This window comes from Mobula hypostoma, chromosome 9, assembly GCF_963921235.1.
Source record: "Mobula hypostoma chromosome 9, sMobHyp1.1, whole genome shotgun sequence".
In the NCBI taxonomy this organism is placed as follows: domain Eukaryota; kingdom Metazoa; phylum Chordata; class Chondrichthyes; order Myliobatiformes; family Myliobatidae; genus Mobula; species Mobula hypostoma.
The window spans coordinates 57,606,243-57,629,592 of record NC_086105.1 but is presented as its reverse complement, the minus strand read 5'-3'; the positions used below and the strand labels follow the sequence as shown (position 1 = coordinate 57,629,592).

The following is a 23,350-nucleotide window of genomic DNA, read 5'->3' as shown; positions in this document are numbered from 1 at the left end:
AAGAAGCTGTTCTTAAAAACTGGGTCTTCAGTCTCCCGTACATCCTCCCCGATGGTAGCAACGAGACGAATGCTTGCCCTGGATGATGAGAGTCTTTAATGATGGGTGCCGCCAATTTGAGCACCAGCTCTTGATGACACCATTGCTGATGAGAAGGGTTGTCCCCATAGTGGGCTGGCTATGATAGAAGTAAGCTCCAGATTAATCCAATTTTCAGATTAATTCTGACCATTTTCCTCAAATTAGTAACTCAGATTTGCTGAAGAAGAAAAGTTTGAAATGGCTTATGTTGAGGTGCCTTACAGCAAATAGTTTGGAACATCAATTTTAGTGTTTAAATGCATACCACAGAACCAATGCAGTCATCAAAATATAATGTGCTTTCTGAACCATTTACTGCAAGGCACCACAGCATTAAAATGATTTTAATTTATTTGTAGATAATAGTTTGAATGAAATTCTCCAACAAGTTTTTGCATGAAACATTAATATTCTTTTACTGAAAAAAATCTGCATTTAAATTCTTTCTGCTGCTGAACTCCAGTTATCTGAAGCCCTGGGAACAGATTAAATAAAGGCAAACATTGTATGTCAGGACCACTGACGAGGAGGAGTGTGCACCTGCACTCATTCCAATGTAATCTTCTCTTGATAAAAACCACTCGGTGAGCTGTAGCCTGAGGTGTGTTCACTGAGGCCTGGTGGTGAGGATATCTGAGGAGCTTTTTTCAGGCTCTTGTTTAGAAACATAGAAACATAGAAAATAGGTGCAGGAGTAGGCCATTCGGCCCTTCGAGCCTGCACCGCCATTTATTATGATCATGGCTGATCATCCAACTCAGAACCCAGCCTTCCCTCCATACCCCCTGACCCCTGTAGCCACAAGGGCCATATCTAACTTCCTTTTAAACATAGCTAATGAACTGGCCTCAACAGTTTGCTGTGGCAGAGAATTCCACAGATTCACCACTCTCTGTGTGAAGAAGTTTTTCCTAACCTCGGTCCTAAAAGGCTTCCCCTCTATCCTCAAACTGTGACCCCTCGTTCTAGACCTCCCCAACATCGGGAACAATCTTCCTGCATCTAGCCTGTCCAATCCCTTTAGGATCTTATACGTTTCAATCAGATCCCCCCTCAATCTTCTAAATTCCAACGAGTACAAGCCCAGTTCATCCAGTCTTTCTTCATATGAAAGACCTGCCATCCCAGGAATCAATCTGGTGAACCTTCTTTGTACTCCCTCTATGGCAAAGATGTCTTTCCTCAGATTAGGGGACCAAAACTGCACACAATACTCCAGGTGTGGTCTCACCAAGGCCTTGTACAACTGCAGTAGTACCTCCCTGCTCCTGTACTCGAATCCTCTCGCTATAAATGCCAGCATACCGTTCGCCTTTTTCACCGCCTGCTGTACCTGCATGCCCACTTTCAATGACTGGTGTATAATGACACCCAGGTCTCGTTGCACCTCCCCTTTTCCTAATCGGCCACCATTCAGATAATAATCTGTTTTCCTATTTTTGCCACCAAAGTGGATAACTTCACATTTATCCACATTAAATTGCATCTGCCATGAGTTTGCCCACTCACCCAACCTATCCAAGTCACCCTGCATCCTCTTAGCATCCTCCTCACTGCTAACACTGCCACCCAGCTTCGTGTCATCCGCAAACTTGGAGATGCTGCATTTAATTCCCTCATCCAAGTCATTAATATATATTGTAAACAACTGGGGTCCCAGCACTGAGCCTTGCGGTACCCCACTAGTCACCGCCTGCCATTCTGAAAAGGTCCCGTTTATTCCCACTCTTTGCTTCCTGTCTGCTAACCAATTCTCCACCCACACCAATACCTTACCCCCAATACCGTGTGCTTTAAGTTTGCACACTAATCTCCTATGTGGGACCTTGTCAAAAGCCTTTTGAAAATCCAAATATACCACATCCACTGGTTCTCCCCTATCCACTCTACTAGTTACATCCTCAAAAAATTCTATGAGATTCGTCAGACATGATTTTCCTTTCACAAATCCATGCTGACTTTGTCCGATCATTTCACCACTTTCCAAATGTGCTGTTATCACATCCTTGATAACTGACTCCAGCAGTTTCCCCACCACCGACGTTAGGCTAACCGGCCTATAATTCCCCGGTTTCTCTCTCCCTCCTTTTTTAAAAAGTGGGGTTACATTAGCCACCCTCCAATCCTCAGGAACTAGTCCAGAATCTAACGAGTTTTGAAAAATTATCACTAATGCATCCACTATTTCTTGGGCCACTTCCTTAAGCACTCTGGGATGCAGACCATCTGGCCCTGGGGATTTATCTGCCTTCAATCCCTTCAATTTACCTAACACCACTTCCCTACTAACATGTATTTCGCTCAGTTCCTCCATCTCACTGGACCCTCTGTCCCTTACTATTTCTGGAAGATTATTTATGTCCTCCTTAGTGAAGACAGAACCAAAGTAATTATTCAATTGGTCTGCCATGTCCTTGCTCCCCATAATCAATTCACCTGTTTCTGTTTGCAGGGGACCTACATTTGTCTTTATCAGTCTTTTCCTTTTTACATATCTATAAAAGCTTTTACAGTCCGTTTTTATGTTCTCTGCCAGTTTTCTCTCATAATCTTTTTTCCCCTTCCTAATTAAGCCCTTTGTCCTCCTCTGCTGAACTCTGAATTTCTCCCAGTCCTCAGGTGAGCCACTTTCTCTGGCTAATTTGTATGCTACTTCTTTGGAATTGATACTATCCCTAATTTCTCTTGTCAGCCACGGGTGCACTACCTTCCTTGATTTATTCTTTTGCCAAACTGGGATGAACAATTGTTGTAGTTCATCCATGCAACCTTTAAATGCCTGCCATTGCATATCCACCGTCAATCCTTGAAGTGTCATTTGCCAGTCTATCTTAGCTAATTCATGTCTCATACCTTCAAAGTTACCCCTCTTTAAGTTCAGAACCTTTGTTTCTGAATTAACTACGTCACTCTCCATGTTAATGAAGAATTCCACCATATTATGGTCACTCTTACCCAAGGGGCCTCTCACGACAAGATCGCTAATTAACCCTTCCTCATTGCTCAAAACCCAGTCCAGAATAGCCTGCTCTCTAGTCGGTTCCTCGACATGTTGGTTCAAAAAACCATCCCGCATACATTCCAAGAAATCCTCTTCCTCAGCACCTTTACCAATTTGGTTCACCCAGTCTACATGTAGATTGAAGTCACCCATTATAACTGCTGTTCCTTTATTGCACACATTTCTAATTTCCTGTTTAATACCATCTCCGACCTCACTACTACTGTTAGGTGGCCTGTACACAACTCCCACCAGCGTCTTCTGCCCCTTAGTGTTACGCAGCTCTACCCATATCGATTCCACATCTTCCCGGCTTATGTCCTTCCTTTCTATTGCGTTAATCTCTTTTTTAACCAGCAACGCCACCCCACCTCCCCTTCCTTCGTGTCTATCCCTCCTGAATATTGAATATCCCTGAACGTTGAGCTCCCATCCCTGGTCACCCTGGAGCCATGTCTCTGTGATCCCAACTATATCATAATCATTAATAACAATCTGCACTTTCAATTCATCCACCTTATTACGAATGCTCCTTGCATTGACACATAAAGCCTTCAGGCACTCTTTTACAACTCTCTTAGCCCTTTTTAATGCTTGCCCTGGATTTGTCGGCCTGCCACTTTTACTTTTCCCCTTTGTACTTTTTGCTTCTACGCTCACTTTACACCCCTCTGTCTCTCTGCACTGGTTCCCATCCCTCTGTTGTGAACTAACCTCCTCACACCTAGCCGCTTTAATTTGATTCCCACCCCCCAACCATTCTAGTTTAAAGTCACCTCAGTAGCCCCCGCTAATCTCCCTGCCAGGATATTGGTCCCCCGAGGATTTAAGTGTAACCCGTCCTTTTTGTACAGGTCACACCTGCGCCAAAAGAGGTCCCAATGATCCAAAAACTTGAATCCCTGCCCCCTGCTCCAATCCCTCAGCCACGCATTTATCCTCCACCTCATCGCATTCCTACTCTCACTGTCGCGTGGCACAGGCAGTAATCCCGAGATTACTACCTTTGCGGTCCTTTTTCTCAACTCCCTTCCTAGCTCCCTATATTCTTCTTTCAGGACCTCATCCCTTTTCCTACCTATGTCATTGGTACCTATATGTACCAGGACCTCTGGCTCTTCACCCTCCCACTTCAGGATATCTTGGACAGTTTAGACAGTGGGCATATTCTGTAGCTGGAGTTTGATGCCAATTGACCTTCTTTCAAAGCCCTTTTTAAAAAAATGCCTTAAGGGCTTTCTTCTTTTGGAAGCCTGGAGGCCTCTGGAAGGAAAACAAGCAGTTTGCTGTCAATGGTAAAGATTAGCCTCAGCATTAAACTTTCTGTGGATTGCTGGCACATCCTTGTACATTGTTATTGCTCCAGTTTAATTCTCAAATCGTGTCAGCCTTCCATGTGTTAAATAATTGGAATCATTAGAATAGGAATAGGCATCTGTTAGTCTCATGAGGCCATGGATTTGCGCCTTGGAAGGTTTCCAGGGCGCAGGCCTGGGCAAGGTTGTATGTAAGACTAGCAGTTGCCCATGCTGAAAGTCTCCCCTCTCCACACCACCGATGTTGTCCAAGGGAAGGGCATTAGGACCCATGCAGCTTGGCACCGGTGTTGTCACAGAGCAATGTGTGATTAAGTGCCTTGCTCAAGGACACACACACTGCCTCAGCCAAGGCTTGAACTAGCGACCTTCAAATTACTGGACGAACACCTTAACCACTTGGCCACGCGCCAACACAAATCATTAGACCACATACAATAAGACACGGGAGAAGAATCAGGCCATTTGGTCATCAAGTCTGCTCCACCATCCATGCTAATTATGTGTGTCAGCATGAAACCACCCCTCCCCCGTCCCCCACAGCGGAACACCAATAGTCACCAGCAACCAACCCGAGAAATGTAGCTGAGAAACAGTCCACCAGGTCCATGCTGGCATCAGCCACCGATCAATGCCAGCCCCATTTACCAGCCTACCAGGCTTTGTTGATACAGGTGCTCAGTTAAAACGTTTCAGTATAAGTTGTCATTTTGCAGGCTGCCAAGTTCAGGCAAGTTGATGACGCCCCTGTTCAGCCAGCACTAATTTCCATTGCAGCAGAAAGACTAGCATTGACCTAGTGACTCCGCAGCCAGTCTAGTCCATTCCAAGTGCAGTGCTGCAACCTCCAGCGGACAGGCAATGCGAGAATGATCAGATGTATCGCAGACTGAAGAGGTCAGTTGTTGCCTTCCTGAAATGAGGGCAAATCTGATAAATGCAACATGGTCTGTGCCAAGATAAGACTCCCCTGAATTATACTTGAACAATTACCACAGTTTTGAGCACAGAGTTACATATCTTGCCATTGAATGTCAATGAGTAGGCAGCATTGTTGTAGGAGAAGCACACACAATACCCCGTCGTGTAAATTATTGGTAATCAGAAACAAAGGGGAAAACACGGAATGCTGGAGGAAATCAATAGGACAGGCAGCATCATGAGAGAGGGATAAACAGCTGAAACTTCAGGCCGAGACCATTCAACAGGACTGGAAAGGAAGGGGAAAGAAGCCAGAGTAAGAAGTTATGGGGAGTGGGAAGAGTACAAGCTGGCAAGTGATAGGTGAGGCCAGGTAAGTGGGTGGGCGAGGGTGTTTAAATAAGAAATGGGGAGTAGCGTGCTTTCTTCCCACTGCTGCCAGCAGGAAGAAGGTATAGGCTCAGGACTCACACCTCCAGGTTCTGGAACAGTTGTTACCCCTCCACCCTCAGGCTCTGGAACCAAAGGGGTTAATTTCACACAACTTCACTTGCCCCATCATTGAAATATTCTCACAGCCTATGGACTCTCTTTCAAGGACTCTTCACCTCATGTTCTCAATATTTATTGCTTATTTATTTATTATTACTTTCCTTGCTTTATATTTGCACATTTTGTTGTCTTTTGCAAACTGGTTGAATGCCCAAATTGGTGCAGTTTTTCACTAATTCCATTATTGTTATTATTCTACTATGGATTTATTGAGTGTGCGCACCAGAAAATGAACCTCAGTGTTGTATATGGCGACATACATGTACTTTGATAATACATTTACTTTGAACTTTGATAGGAGTTAAAGGTAAATGGCTGAAGAACAAGGAATCTGATAGGAGAGAAGAGTATGGGAAAAAGGGAAGGAGGAGGGGGACCAGGAGGAGGTGATGAGCAGGTAAAGAGAAGGGAAGGGATAAGAGTGGGGCCAGAATGGGGAATGGAAAAGAGAAAGGGGGGAAATCAAATGGAAGAAGATGAACTTTTCAGAGAGAATACAGAGACTACAGAGAGAGTGAGATTGTTCCGCTGAGAACTGGAAACACCTAAGCAGTTTGCGCCATAATGGGTAAATATAACAGCAGGGATGTGCTGTGCACATACTACAACTGAGATCTAATCTCCCCAGTCCAATATAAGCAACAGAGAATCTGCAGATGCTGGAAATCCAAAGCAGCAGACACAAATTGCTGAGGAACTCAGCAGCCCAGGCAGCATCAATGGAGAGAAATGAGCCGTTGATATTTCAGGTTGAGACCCTCCAACTGGACTGGAAAGGAGGGGGCAGGTGCCAGAATAAGAAGGTGCAGGAAGTGAAGGAATACAAGCTGGCAGGTGATAGGTGAGATCAGGGGGGCAGGGTGGGTGGGAGAGGGCAGGATGATGTGAGAAGCTGGGATGTGATAGGTAGACCAGTTAAAGGGCTAAAGAAGAAAGAATTTGACTGGATAGGAGAGTGGACCATGGAATAAAGGAAAGGAGGTGGACAGCCAGAGGGAAGTGTTGGAGAGATGAGGAATAGAGAAGGGGTGAGAGAACCACCAGAGTGAGAGAAAACAAGTAGTTGAGTGTGAGGAACGAGGGGGACATGGTTACCAGATATTACAGAAATCAATGTTCATCTCATCAGGTTGGAGGCTACCCAGATGGAATAAGAGGTGTTGTTCTTTCAACCTGTGTTATGAGCTGCTTTAGTCCATAGCAGGTTGGAGGAATGTAGTTGTGGTGTCCTGTGGAGGGGTGAGGTGGGAGGAATCTGACAAAACTGAGGCTGTCCTTCCTGTAAGGAGTTTTGTGATCTCCACCATGTGTGACTGGACATCCAGCATTCTGAGGGCCCCCAGGGAATTTCATCGGCTGTGGCTCCCAATTCATCAGCCAGCCACTGTTGTGCAGCTTTTTAATATACCAGGGAAATGAGCCTGATTTCAGCAACAGTCAGGATTTCATGTTTTCCCAAACCATTTCTCAGCATTTTTTTCAAATTGATAGAGTGGACAGCCAGTGCCTTATTCCCAGGCTAGCAATGGCTTTTATGATAAGGCATATGAGAGGCATTGATCGTGTGGATAGTCAGAGGCTTTTTCCGAAGCTGAAATGGCTGCCACAAGAGGACAGGTTTAAGGTGCTGGGGAGTAGGTACAGAAGAGATGTCAGGGGTAAGTTTTCTGCTCAGAGAGTGGTCAGTGCGTGGAACGGGCTGCCGGCAACGGTGGTGGAGGTGGATACGATAGTGTCTTTTAAGAGACTTTTGGATAGGTACATGGAGCTTAGAAAAATAGAGGGCTATGGATAAGCCTAGTAATTTCTAAGGTAGGGACATGTTTGGAACAACTTTGTGGGCCAAAGGGCCTGTATTGTGTTGTAGGTTTTCTGTGTTTCTATGTTTCTATAATTTTAAAGTGATTGGAAGAAAGCGGGTCGGAGATAAATCTTTATATGGAATGGTAAGTGCATGGTACACACTGCCAGGTGTGATGGCAGAGGCAGATACATTCGGGAGATTTAAGAGACTCTTATGCACATGGATAAAAGAAAAAATGGAGCGTTATGTGGTAGAGAAGGGTTTGATTAATCTTGGAGTAGGATAAAGGGTTGGCACAACATTGTGGGCCAAATGGCCTGTACTGTGCTGTAATATTCCATTTTCTATCACAACCTGTAATGCAGTTGCCATATGACCAAAATGTTGTTTGGGACATGGGCCTTGGTGACTAGTAGATTTGACTCTGGCTGTTGGGACACTCACCAAGAACAACCAACCTCTTGACTGCAGAGAGGAAGGGGACTTCAGCAAATGTCCCATCTCTTGACTGATGTCTGTTGATCTTGCTGGGTTACTGCCGAGGATGATTTTGATTCTGATGGTTGAAGTGGGTGAATTTTTATCTTTACATATACAGAACATAAATGGGCCCTTCTGCCCTCAGTATCCATGCCAAGCTTCATGTTCACTCATTTCCTTTTGCCCACCTTCTTGGTACTGGTGTTTATAATTGTCACATCTACCAAGATACAGAAAAAGTTTGTCTTGCATACTGCTCATGCAGATTGAAATCATTATACAGAATAGAGGTAGAAGAACGTAAAATAATAACAATACAGAATAAAGTGCAGAAAGTGCAGTACAGTGTCTGCTTCTATTTATGGGTATTAAGATGCCTCTTAAACATACTGACTGCATTTGATTTTACCTCCACCTGTGTCAGCAATGTCAGGTAAAAAAAACTTTCCCCTCAGATCCCCTTTAATGCCCTCTACTCTCACCTTCAACCTGTGCTCATTTGGTTTTAATTACCCTAGCACGAGAAGAAGATTTTGATGATCTACCCTATCTATGCCCCTCATAATACCCATTCTAATGAAGGATGTTTGACTCGAAATTTTGAATCTATGTCTTTTCCCAGGGATGCTGCCTAACCTACTGTTTCCTTAATTATTGGTGCTACTTTATTTCAGATTTCCAGCATCTGAATTTTTCTTTTTTTGATTTTCATCTCCTGTACTTCTATCAGGTCACTCTTTTGCTCCAGGAAAATCAAAAGCACTCTCTGTAGTCTCTTCCCATAACAAAAGTTCTCCAATCCTGACAACGTCCTGGTGAATTTCATCGGCAACCTCTCCAGTGCAGCCAGTGAGGAGCCAGAACTGCATACAGATTTGCTAGGGTATGTCACCAAAGACTCCTGCAAACTTCTACAGGTGTATGGAGGAGAGCATTCTGTCTGGTATGAAGGCTCCAATGCACAGGATTGTAGGCGGCTTCAGAAGGTTGTAGGCACAGCCAGTCCATCACAGGCACAAGCCTCCCCACCTCAATAAGATGGCATCCATCTTTAAGGACCCTCACCATCCAGGATATGATCTCGTCTCATTACTACCATCAGGGAGGAGGCCAGAAGCCTGAAGATCCACACTCACTGTTTTATGAACAGCTTTTTCCTGTCTTCCATCACATATCCGAATGGTTCATGAACATACGGACACTATCTCTCTATTCTACTTTTGCACTTATAGTAGTTTGTTATGCCTGTACTGCCAAAAGACAACAAAAGCCATGACAGGTCAGTGAAAATAAAACAAATTCTAATTCTAAACCCTGCAAGCTCAGTCTAACGCCCCAAAGCTTAGTGTTGGCATTTAAGTGAAATAATAAAATGGCTGCTCTTGTATAGGCCAGACAATAGAGTGTGGAGAGACGGCACAGAAAGTGTGAAAGGAGGTTTTTATTCTATCCGTCTCCTTCACTCATGCATTATAGCTGCTTATTATGTTACTGAAGAACAGAAGCTGCCATGGATACTTAATGGATCAAGATGCTTTTGGGGAAAGAGAGCGAGAGTTATTTTTTCAGGTTGAGGACTCCTCACCAAAACTGGAGAAGAAAGATAAGACACTTGTTGAACTGCAGGGACATTTGTGAGGGGTATCTCTGATAGATTAAATCGAGCAATTATTGTGTTATTTGGGATTGGACCATTTGGTTCCATCACCTTTCTGTTGCTCCGCAGTTAAACCCACTTGCTCACATTGAACGTTGCTGTTACCAAAGTAGAGACGTTGTAGTAAATAACATCTGTCACAGCAATACTCAAACATTAATCATGAAAAGAATGGAGAAATAAAGTATAAGCAACAATATTGGACCAGGGCTTTCTTTTTGGAAGATTGTGCAGTAGTTCGGTCTACCTGACATTTAGAGATGAATCATTTTTCATATTAGCAAGCCTCTTTCACTTGACTCCAATTCATAGTAATCACTTTGAAAGCCAGATTTGTGTGTTTAACTGTGGGAATGTCAATTCACAGTCTCCATTAAATGTTAACCTTCCTGTATAATGGTTTTTACAATACCACCCGACTCTTTAATCTGTGCTTGTTTTAGGTGGCTACAATCTACCGAGATTCAAGTGTGGGAAACCTGATCAACATTGTCGTTGTCAAGTTAGTTGTGATTCACAATGAGCAAGTAAGTCAAAGATTTTGTTAAAGTCTCTACCAGAATGTTATTGTTAATGAGTGTAATCCAAAAGGGTTTGCATAGATGTAATGTGGATTATTTAGAAGTCTGTGCAAGAAGATACCCAGCCTTAAATGTGCAATATATTCTTTGGTCAACTTTTGCTTAGTGTGTGTTAATGGGCATCTGGGGCCCATTGCACTATTTTTTCAGATTCTTGAACAGAATATTCCCTTGAATTCATACAAAATTTGTTGTGACCTTGATTCCACAGCTGTCAAGGGTTCAAGAATTCTTGGATTCAACCCAGCAGTGAGGGCCTGTTGTGTTTCTGAGCTACTACACCCATTAGATTTGTGCAATGTTGTAATATATATTCTAAATGCAGCTGATTTTGCCGTTTGCTACACCTCACATGCCAAAGTTTAGAGTGATAGTACTCATACTCTTAATCTTTACAGGATCATTCATACCTAAGCTCCTTGTGCCCATAAAGGCCAACATTAACCAACCTTGCCGTTTTTATCTGTTTATTTGTTTATCTTCTATCTATTTTGAGATACTGTGTGGAACAGGTCCTTCCAGCCTGATGAGCCGTGCCACCCAGCAATCCTCCTATATACCCCGAGCCGAATCACAGAACAATTTACAACACCAATTAACCTACTAACTGGTACGTCCTTGGAATGTGGGAGGAAACCGGAGCACCCGGAGGAAACCCCACTGCACACAGGAGAATATACAAACTTTCTTACAGAGGACACCGGAATTGAACTCTGAACTCCAATGCCCTGAGCTGTAATAGCGTCGGGCTAACCGCTTGCTACTATGGCACCCTACTCCCACTACCAAGTATCCTTTGATTCGTATCTCTCTGTGTCTTCACAAGTCTAGGTACTTATTAAATTATGAGAGTAGCAATAGCAAGCTCCTTCTGTTCCCAGATGTTGTCTGTCATTCAGCATAAATGTCCTATCCTTATGAGTCCTCTCATAAAGGGTCAAGAATCAACTTTATTCACCAGATGCTGTACATTTACATTATCTCTGGTATATTGGTCAGGCATGACATACAGAAAAAACAATATTAACATTCAACAGTTATAAAGGTTAGAGAATTACATAAGAATAAAGTTAAAGGTAAAGTATGGATATGGTATAAAATATTCATAAATACATAAATACCAGCACGTAAAGAGCAATATAAAAATTGTTTAAAGTATTACAGGGTCATGGAGTGATGGGGGTAACTAGAATGGTTCAAGAACAGAGGATTTCAAAATTCCTCTGTACTGCAACTCTTCATAGGGTCCTTCCATTCACTGTGAAAATCCTACCTTGATAGCACTTTCCAAAGTGCGACACTTCACACTCAGATAAAATATTAAGATCCAATGCTTCTTAATATTCTGGTTCAACCTACCATGTGGGACCGTGTCAAAAGCCTTAGTAAGATACATGCGGCCAACATCCACGGCTCTATCTTCATCAATCACTTTTGTCATCTCCTCAGAAAACTCAATTAAGTTAGTAAGACGTGAATTGTCCTGCACAAAGCCATACTGACTACAATTTTCTAAATTTTCTTATCCCTAAGAATGCTGTCCAGTAGCTTTCCTACTACTGATGTGACACTTCCAACCTGTAATTTTCTGCTATATTGCTGTTTCTTTCATTGGTTGCTCTCCAGTCCGCTGGGACATTACCTGTTGCTAGTGAGGAAGCAATGATCTTGGTTATGGCCCAGCAATCTCTATCCTATTATTTATTTATTGAGATACAGCTCAGAACAGACTCTTCCTACCCTTCGAGGGGCACTGCCAATTTCAACCCTAGCCTAATCACCGGACAATTTACAATGACCAATTAGTCTACTAACTGGTACATCTTTGGACCGTAGGAGGACACCAGAATACCTGGAGAAAACCCATGCATTCCATGAGTGGATGTACAAACTCCTTACAGATGACATCAAAATTAAACTCTGAACTCTGATGCCCCGAGTTGTAATAGTATCGTGCCCTTGCCTCTTTCAATAATCTAGGATATGTCCCATCAGGGCCTAAGGCCTTATCCACCTCATGCTCTTCAAGTGTCTCTGCACCAACTCTTTTCTCTTTCTTGTTCTTAATATGCAATAACACGTTATCACACTGCATACTGATCTCTCTATCCTCCATATCCTTCTCCTTGGTGAATACCGATGCAAAGTATCCACCCATAATTCCTGACTCAAAGCATAACTTCATTTCTTTATCCTTGGGTAGTCCTACCATCTCCCGAGTTGTACTCTTGTTTTGCATGTGGATGTAAAATTCCTTCAGATTCTCTTTAATTCTACTTGCCAAAGGACATCTTGCGGACCCTTTCAGCCTTCGCAATCCCCTCTTTCCTGCTACCCTTAAGTTCTTCAAGTGCCCGTTTGATTTTCACTAGGATGTTCTACTGTGAATGTTGCAAGAAAATTTATCTCTGGGTAGTATATGGTGACATATATGTAATTGGATAATAAATTTATTTTGAATATTGAGCTTTGAACTTTGAAGTGTTGGTACTTGACATATGAATTGGGAGGTAGAGACCAAGACCTGCTTGATCCAGCTGAAGTAAGGACAAAGGTCCCAGACAAATAGATTTTTGGCCCCAAATGCTAACTCTCCATGTGAATTGCTGCAGAAATTTATGTATTATTCAAACCGGAAAAATAAAACCCTGCTCCACATTTTTAATGCCTTTTTTCCCCTCGCTTATTCAGGAAGGCCCATCCATCAGTTTTAACGCAGCTACAACACTTCATAACTTCTGTGTGTGGCAGCAGAGTCAGAACACCTTGGATGATAATCACCCGTCTCACCATGATACTGCAGTCCTAATGACCAGGTAACTGTGGCACAATAGAGTCATCATCTTTCAGAGCATTGCTTTCCAGACACAGAACACAGAACATAAAGCATTACAGTTCAGTACAGGCCCTTCAGCCCACTATGCTGTACCGACCTTTTAATCTGCCCTAAGATCAATTTAACCCTTCCTTCCTAGAACACCCTCTATTTATCCTATCACCTACGTCCCTATTTAAGAGTTTCTTAAATGTCCCTACTGTATCTACCACTACCACCACCCCTGGTAAGACATTCCACACACCCATCAATCTCTGTATAAAATGAAAACTTACCTCTGACATATCCCCTCTACTTTCATCCAATCACCTTAAAATTATGCCCGCTCATATCAGCCATATCTTCCCTGGGAAAACAATTTCTGTCTATCCACTTGATCTGGGCCTCTTACCATCATACAACTCTATCAAGTCACCTCCCATTCTCCTTCACTCCAAAGAAAAAAGTTCAAGCTCACGCAGCCTATCATCATAAGACATGTCCGCTAGCCTAGGCAGCATCCTGGTAAATCTCCTCTGCACCCTCTCTAAAGCTTCCAGAATCTTCCTGCAATAAGGTGACCCTTAGAGAGGGAACCCATACTATTCTAAATTGTTATATCAATTTTTATATGACAGTTTCTAAGATTAGCACGTCATAATATACGAGCGGTGATTGAAAAGTTCGTGGCCTAAGGTAGAAGGAGTCATTTGTAGAAAACCTAGCACATTTATTTTTCAACATAGTCCCCTGCTACATTTACACATTTAGTCCAGCGGTCGAGGAGCGTACGGATCTTGGACCTCCAGAAAGCGTCCACAGATGGGTGATTGATAAGTTCATGGCCTAAGGTAGAAGCTGATGAGTTACACACCTCTCGTCACATGCACGTGCAGATCAACTCTTTGAGTGAGTATGCAGAAAGTTTGAAGTTAATAACTCATCTTCTTCTACCTCAGGCCACGAACTTATCAATCACCCCTGATGAATTATTAACTGATGAGTTATTAACTTCAAACTTTCCGCATAATCACTCAAAGAGATGAACTGCATGTGCATGTGATGAGAGCTGTATAACTGATCTCCTTCTACCTTAGGCCACGAACTTATCAATCACCCCTGCTGTGGACACATTCTGGAGGTACAAGATCCATATGCTCCACGACCGCTGGACTAAGTGTGTAAATGTAGGAGGGGACTATGTTGAAAAATAAACATGCTAGGTTTTCTAAAATCGACTCCTTCTACCTTAGGCCATGAACTTATCAACCCTTCTACCTTAGGCCACAAATTTATCAATCACCCCTCCTACATATATTTGGAAGTATATTGTGTATCGGTGCATAAAATAGAGAAGGTTTCTCCATTGGATAGAATTTCCTTCGGAATTTCTAGTTTAATGCATGGGCTGAGTACTGTTAACCTAAAGGTAATGATCAGTGTCATCAATAGATTGTGGGGAATGACCTGGAGAACTAACACTGTGGTTGAAAGGAAATGTTTTTCAAATTTCAACTAGCAGTGAGAATCCAGATTAACCATAGCATAATATTCATGTATTCAACTTAAGTTCTGGACATGCTGGATTCCAAATTAGGGCAGCTCTGACAAGAGGGGAAGAGATCTTTCTTCACCTGTCTGTCTGTGACTTGGACACCTTCCCTATGAACTTCTGGATCCAGTAGCTTCCCAGCCCAGATCACTCTTAGTTCTTAATAAAGGTTGATGAATGTGTTGTTCTCTAACTTTACCCTCCACTAATGCTGTACTTCAATTTCCTCTGTTGGGACTGAACAGATTTTCAATCTGTATTAAAAATTCTTACTTAGTTTAATTTGTTTGATTTTAGGGAAGACATTTGTAGAGCTAGAAACAAGTGTGATACTTTGGGTAAGTGAAACAGACCAACTTTCACAGTTAACTTTGCAGAATGGGCATACTGTACATGATTCATGCTATTGAGACGTAGAATGTAATGAGATTCAAATTATTCATTATTGTTTCAGCATAAAACCATTGATCTGACCTTGCTTATTCGGAACTGTAAAACAATACACTGCGATGCACTTCTGATGAAAGGGTTGGATGTTTCACCAAATTGCTCGCCTGAATGTTATATGAAACTTTGATGTTTTATTACAACGATTTGCTTTCAGTGTGCTTTACAATATGTCTGAGTATTTCTGTGATTAGAAAGTGTAAATTCTGAGACATTGTCAAATGCACCATTTCAAATGAATTACAGGGTTCTTGACCTTATCTTTGCAGAAAGCATTCTTGCTTGATTTAAAACTAGACTCTTGCTTTACCTGTTCATCTCTGCAGTATTGGCACCTCTCTGTAGCTATTCCTCTCTCTTTGTTTCTCTCTGCCTCTATCTCTGTCACTGTCTCTCAGACAGACACACAGACATACATACACGTACACACCCACATACTGAATACACTCACGCAGACACACACACACATATATCCATTGGTTTTTTTCTGAGTTGAAGATTATAAATTTAAAATAACAGGATTATCCAGTCTGCAGATACTTTGAATGTTTAAAATTACTCTATTATCAACTATTTTGTGTTACATTATGCTAGCTAATGGAATTGTGTTGGAGTGATAGTTGTTTATTAACCTACATACGGATCACATCTCGCAGGAGCAATAAATTTAGCTAAACCTCTTCTGCACACTGTACATAATACTATATACAGTGTGAGGAAAAAATAAAAACCAAAGGTAAGATATCAGAAAATAATACAAAATCGGGGTCTATCACAGGCTTGTAATTAGTTAACAAAATACATTATATCTGAAGAAATGGACTGGGGACTGGATAGCATGAATATTGATGTCCTTAACTTCCAGTAATTAATTCCCCCTCTGCCTTCTCTCTTTCATTCTCCATTCTGATTACTCTCTCACCCCGTGTCTTCTTCTCACCTGATCATCAGTACACTTTGGTTCCCCTCCTCCTTCCCTTTCCTCCATGGTCCACTATCGACATTATCCGATTCCTTCTTCTTCTTCAGATCTTTACCTCATCCACCTATCACCTCCCAGCTTGTTACTCCATCGCCCCTCTCCCACCCACCCCCTTTCCCCCTCACCTGCTAGCTTGTACTCCTCCCCTCCCCCCCTTCTTATTCTGTTTTGTCCCCATCTTTCTTTCTAGTTCTGATAAAGGGTCTTAGCCTAAAATATCAACTGTTTATTCCCCTCCAAAGATGCTGCCTAACCTGTTGAGTTCCTTGAGCATTTTATGTGTGTTGCTAAAGATTTCCAGCATCTGCAGAATCTCTGATCTTTATAATGGACTGGGGAGTATAGATTGTAGTCACTGTATGTGCTCAGCAGCATCATCCCTGAGGTTATATGTACTTACCAATTATGGCTCAGATTATTTGGTGTTTTCCAGCTCCCAGTATAACAATGTCATTCCTCCTGTAGTCCTCCAACTGTAGAATTCTCTGGCAAGTTCATCTATGCACATTTGATTCCATTTACCATTCGGCTACACTATGGGGGGGATTTACGGCAGACTATTAACTATTCAACAATTCAGATTCAGATTTAGATTTATTGATTGCGTATACATCAAAACATTCGGTGAAATGTGCTGTTCTCCTTAAACTGAGGATGAGCTATGGGTAGCTCACAAGTGTTGTCACTGATTCCACCATCAATATTGCATGTGCACAGTTTTGAACTGTGCCAAAGAAATAGAAGCAATTGAACAGAACAAGTCTGGAACATCAAAACAAGCCCTTTCTCACCTTCTCACCCCACACACTGACCCCCAACCCCATGACAGATTGATTCCAAGCCTATAGTCCTTGGTCCCAATCTCTCAAACTCACAGGCTGCGGGTCTCCACCCTCCAGTCACTGGCCCGGACTCCTAGATCTGTAAATATCTGACCTCCACCCTCCAGTCACTGGCCCGGACTCCCAGATCTGTAAATATCAGACCCCCACCCTCCAGTCACTGGCCCGGACTCCCAGATCTGTAAATATCAGACCCCCATCCTCCTGTCACTGGCCCAGACGCCCAGATCTGTAAATATCAGACCCCCACCCTCCAGTCACTGGCCCGGACTCCAGATCTGTAAATATCAGACCCCCATCCTCCAGTCACTGGCCCAGACTCCCAGATCTGTAAATATCAGACCCCCATCCTCCAGTCACTGGCCCGGACTCCCAGATCTGTAAATATCTGACCTCCACCCTCCAGTCACTGGCCCAGACTCCCAGATCTGTAAATATCAGACCCCCACCCTCCTGTCACAGGCCCAGACTCCCAGATCTGTAAATATCAGACCCCCAACCTCCAGTCACTGGCCCAGACTCACAGATCTGTAAATATCAGACCTCCACCCTCCAGTCACTGGCCCAGACTCCCAGATCTGTAAATATCCAACCCCCATCCTCCCGTCACTGGCCTGGATTTGCACTCTACTTCTGGACTCACCAATTTTGCTCTTCAATGTTTCAGTTTTTTTACCTCAGGGCTTGCCAAGCTCTGGACTTTGACCTTCAGCTTTGCCCTGTGGACTTTCTTGACTTCTGGGTATTGACCCCAGGACTCGCGGACCCTCTAGCTTTAATATAATACAAGGCTTTAGGATTCTCTTTGTTCTTGACAGCGTCATCACATGACCCACTTTGCCCACCTAATCTTTTCTCTTCAGCAACCCAGAGTCAGTGTGGGTGGAAGTCAGAAACAGGAAGGGAGCAATCATTGTATTGCAAAGAATTCTATAGACTCATCCAATAGCAAAAGACACTCTGGAGCGTATCAGGAGGGAGATTTTAGAATGATGCATAAGTAACAGGATTGTTATCATGGGTGATTTCAACTTCACAAATATTGTTTGGCAAAAGGTTTAGATGAGGCAGAATTGTTAGGTGCACTGAAGAAGGATTTCTGACCCAATACTGTATGTGGACAGGCTGACTAGATGAAAGTCCATACTAGATCTAGAGCTAGGCAGTAAACCTGGTCAGCTGACAGCCCTCTTGATGGGTGACCTTTGGAATGAACAGGAGTAAAGAGTATGGGAAAGTATTTAATTTGGAGATGGCGAGCTATGACGCTATTAGGCAGGGTCTTGGGAATGTAAATGTACAGCAGAAATGTGGAGGCTGCTTAGGGAGCACTTGCATTAGTGTTCCTGAAAGGCTTGTCTCAGTAAGGTAGAGAAAGGATGGTTGTGGGAAAGACCCATGAATGACAAGTGAAGTTGACTATTCACGTAAGAGGAAGAAGGAAGTATACTTAAGGTTAAGGAAGGAAGATTCAGACAGGTATCTTGAGAGTTATGAGGTCGCCAGGAACGAGCTTAAGAAGGGACTTAGGAGAGTAGAAGGGGACATCTGAAGCCCATGGAGAGTAGGATTAAGGAAAAACCCAAGGCATTCTACAATTTAACGAAGAACAGAAGAGTGAGGAAGTAGAAGAGTGGTTAGTAAGGTTGCAGATAACACAAATGTTCATAGAAACATAGAAACATAGAAAATAGGTGCAGGAGTAGGCCATTCGGCCCTTCGAGCCTGCACCGCCATTTATTATGATCATGGCTGATCATCCAACTCAGAACCCAGCCTTCCCTCCATACCCCCTGACCCCTGTAGCCACAAGGGCCATATCTAACTCCCTCTTAAACATAGCCAATGAACTGGCCTCAACAGTTTGCTGTGGCAGAGAATTCCACAGATTCACCACTCTCTGTGTGAAGTTTTTCCTAATCTCGGTCCTAAAAGGCTTCCCCTCTATCCTCAAACTGTGACCCCTTGTTCTGGACCTCCCCAACATCGGGAACAATCTTCCCGCATCTAGCCTGTCCAATCCCTTTAGGATCTTATACGTTTCAATCAGATCCCCCCTCAATCTTCTAAATTCCAACGAGTACAAGCCCAGTTCATCCAGTCTTTCTTCATATGAAAGACCTGCCATCCCAGGAATCAATCTGGTGAACCTTCTTTGTACTCCCTCTATGGCAAAGATGTCTTTCCTCAGATTAGGGGACCAAAACTGCACACAATACTCCAGCTGTGGTCTCACCAAGGCCTTGTACAACTGCAGTAGTACCTCCCTGCTCCTGTACTCGAATCCTCTCGCTATAAATGCCAGCATACCATTCGCCTTTTTCACCGCCTGCTGTACCTGCATGCCCACTTTCAATGACTGATGTATAATGACACCCAGGTCTCGTTGCACCTCCCCTTTTCCTAATCGGCCACCATTCAGATAATAATCTGTTTTCCTATTTTTGCCACCAAAGTGGATAACTTCACATTTATCCACATTAAATTGCATCTGCCATGAGTTTGCCCACTCACCCAACCTATCCAAGTCACCCTGCATCCTCTTAGCATCCTCCTCACTGCTAACACTGCCACCCAGCTTCGTGTCATCCGCAAACTTGGAGATGCTGCATTTAATTCCCTCATCCAAGTCATTAATATATATTGTAAACAACTGGGGTCCCAGCACTGAGCCTTGCGGTACCCCACTAGTCACCGTGACCTTGTGGACAGTGTAGAAGTCTGTTGCAGGTTACAGCAGGGCACTGCCAGGATGCAGAGATGTGCTGGGAAATGGCAGATGGTGTTCAGCCCAGAAAAGTGTGAAGTGATACACCTTGGAAGGTTGATCTTGAAGGCAGGTACAAGGATTCTTTTCGGTGTGGAGGAACAAAAGGATCTTGGGGATCCACGTCCTAGATCCCTCAAGGTTGCCAGCTAAGTTTATAGGGTGGTTAAGAAGGTGTGTGGTGTGTTGTCTTTCATTAGATAGGGGTTAGAGTTCAAGAGCCATGAGGTAATGTTGCAGCTCTATAAAATTCTGTTTAGACCACACTTAGAATATTGTGTTCAGTTCTGATCATGTATTGTAGGAAGATGTGAAAGCTTTATAGAGGGTGCAGAGGAGATTTGCCAGGATGATGTCTGGATTAGTGAATGGGTCTTATGAGGAAAGTTTGTGAAAGCCGGGGCTTCTCTTTTTGGAGCGATAGGAGGTGATATAATAGAGATGTACAAGATGATAAGAGACGTTGATAGAGTGAACACCTTGCACTTTTACCCCAGTAGCAATGGCTAATATGAGAGGACATACTACTAAGTTGATTGGAAGAAAGTATAAGAGAGAATGTCAGGAGAAGGTTTTTTCATATAGAGTGGTGGGTGTGTGGAGCACACTGCAATAGGCAGTGGTACAGACAGGGATAGATAGGCACATGGATGAAAAAAATGGAGGGCAATGTAAGAGAGAAGGGTCAAACTGGTCATAGAGTTGTTTGGCCCATTAGTTTGGCGGAACATATGGGCCAATGGGCCTGTACTGTGCTGTAATGATCTATGTTAACCCACCCTAAACCCCAATGTCCTTACACTTACCTTCCTCTGTAATCCTTTGCACTACTTTAAACTCCTGAGCACTCTCCATTCCTCTGACCACTCCCCCATTCCCTCTTCACAGGCTAGTTTGTGGAAACAAGGCTGACCCTGAACCATTTTGTGAATTCACCATGTAGATTAATCTCTGAAATCAATTCAGCTATATGCATAATCACCATCAGAATGACGGAAGTGTCTAGAAACCTTGTGGTCTATCATTGCAAATGAAAGGAGTTTGGTTAGCAGTGCCATTGGAGATGGAGTAAATTGTTAAATTTGCACAACGAGGGAGATACCAGAAATGGTCAGGAAACTGGGGAGTGAGGATAAAATGGCAAACAAAATTCCCTTTCCAGTTAGTAGATAAATAGCCCATTTTGTAATCCCTTTGCTGCTTGTTCATTTACCATTACCGTATTGAAGGAATGTCTGTGGCTGTGTTTCTACCCAGTGTTTGTAATTGTCCTGACTTCACTTTGCTCTCTGTGATTTTCTTTACGTTTCTCACTGACTTTCTGAAGCATTAATGTTAAGTGCATGTTGATCATCCATAGTGCATGATTATCAAGACTAGGACTATTTCACGGGGAATCGATCACTTCTACCCAGCAACAACTACTGCATTTGTAGTGATTAAGTTCTGTCCCTGTTTTCTTCAGTCAGAATGCACATAGATTGAATTTCTTTGTAGTATTTGAATTCCTTGACTGCTGTTCTTGGCTCCATGAAATCTGGGATTTTCACTTTCACTCTGGAGACACATGAGAAGGCAAAATGGACCCAAAAAAAGACAAACTACACAAGGAACTCAATGGGTTGGCAGTACCTGCAAAAGAAAAGGAATGGTTGACATTTTGTATTGTGACCTCACATCAGGACTGAGAGCCTAGTGCTCAGGTAGACAGGAAAAAGAGCAGAGGGGCAAACTAAGGAGAGGGTGATGGTGCAGAAGTGGAGTGGAAAAGGTTGGTTAGTAGAGAAGGGGGAGGAGAAGGAAGGGTGAGGATGGGGGAACCGTGTGGGGGGAGGGTAATGGTGAGGCAGGAAACAGTGAAGATGGGAAGACAGTGAGGGAGGAGGTTACAGTAGGGAAATTGAGGAGGGGGAGTAGTGAGGAGAAGGGGGTCATTGAGGAGGATGGTGGAATGGTGAGGATGGGGGGGATTGTTGACGGGGGACAGTGAGGGGGTAATGGTGATGAGGTGGTGAATTGTGAAGAAGGGGGACACAGTGAAGATGGAGGGAATGTTGAGGATGTGGGAAGTGATTGGGGTGCAGTGAAGAAGGGGTAATGGTGTTGAGAGAGTGAGCTGTGAAGAACAGAGGAATGGTGAGGATAGGGTGGGGGGCAAAGTTGACCATGGAACCATAAGATATAATGCAGAATAAGGCCATCTGGCTCATCAAGTCTGCTCTGCCCTTTCATTATGGCTGATCCATTTCCCTCTCTGCTCCAATCTGCTGCTTTCTCCCCGTATTCCTCCACACCTTGACTAATCAAGAATCTGTCAAAATCTGCCTTAAATCTACCCAATGACTTGGACTCCACGGCAGCATATGACGATGAATTCTACAGATTCACCACTCTTTGGTTAAAAAAATTCCTCCTTATCTCCATTCAAATGGACATCCCTTGATTCTGAGGCTGTGTCTTCTGGTCTTGGACACCCCCACCATAGGAAACATCCTCTCCATATTCACTCTATCAAGGACTTCCAGCATTCGATAGGTGTTAATGAGATCCCCCTCATTCTTCTGAATTCCAGTGGGCACAGGCCCAGAGCTATCAAACATACCTCATATGATAAGCCGTTCAATCCTGGAATAATTTTTGTGAACCTCCTTTGAATCCTCTCCAATGTCAGCACAACCTTTCTTAGATAAGGGGTTTAAAACTACTCACAATACTCCAAGTGAGGGCTCACCAATGCCTTATAAAACCACAACATTACAGTTTTGCTTTTATATTCTAGTCCTCTCAAAATGAATGCAAACATAGTATTTACCTTCCTCACCACCAACTCAATCTGCAAATTAACCTTCAGGGAATCCTGCACGATGACTCCCAAGTCCCTTTGCACTGCAATTTTGAATTTTCTCTCATTTAGAAAATAATCCATGCTTTTATTTCTTCTACTGAAGTGCATGACATTGTCTTCCATCTGCTACCTTCTTTGCCCATTCTGCTAATCTGTCTAAGTCCTTTTGTAGCCTCTTTGCTTCCTCAAAACTACCTGCCCTCCACCTATCTTCATATCATTAACAAACTTGACCATAAAGCCATCATCTAAATTATTGACATAAAACATAAAAAGAAGCAGTCCCTACACAGACCCCTGTGGAACACCACGAGTCACAAGCAGCCAACCAGAAAAGGCTCCCTTTATTCACATTCTTTGCCATCTACCAATCAGACAATGCTCTATCCATGTTAATATCTTTCCTGTAACTTGATAAGCAGCCTCATATGTGGCGCCTTGTCAAAGACCTTCTGAAACGCCAAGTACAACATCAACTGATTTTCTTTGTTTATCCTGCTTGGTATTTCATCAAAGAATCCCTACAGATTTGTCAGGAAAAGTTTTCACACAAGGAAAGCATGCTGACTTCAGCCCATTTTAACATCTGCCTCCAAGTACCCCAGAACCACATCTATAATGATCGACTCCAACATCTTCCCAACCTCTGAGATAAGAATAACTGGCCTATAATCTCCTTTGTCCTGCCTGTCTCCATTCTTCAAATT

At 43.2% G+C, this 23,350-nt stretch overlaps 1 protein-coding gene across 3 annotated transcripts in view; it reads left to right on the top strand.

Moving 5' to 3' along the window:
- Nucleotides 1-23,350, top strand: part of LOC134351744 (A disintegrin and metalloproteinase with thrombospondin motifs 20-like) — a 697,549-nt gene that overhangs the window by 223,364 nt on the left and 450,835 nt on the right. For 2 of the 3 annotated variants that reach the window (XM_063058346.1, XM_063058347.1), the window contains exons 5-7: nt 10,256-10,339; nt 13,085-13,209; nt 15,058-15,098. In XM_063058346.1, the coding sequence (XP_062914416.1) occupies nt 10,256-10,339; nt 13,085-13,209; nt 15,058-15,098 (250 nt within the window). Of the gene's footprint in view, nt 1-10,255; nt 10,340-13,084; nt 13,210-15,057; nt 15,099-23,350 lie in introns of those variants that run through there. The other variant, XM_063058349.1, reaches the window with a different exon arrangement.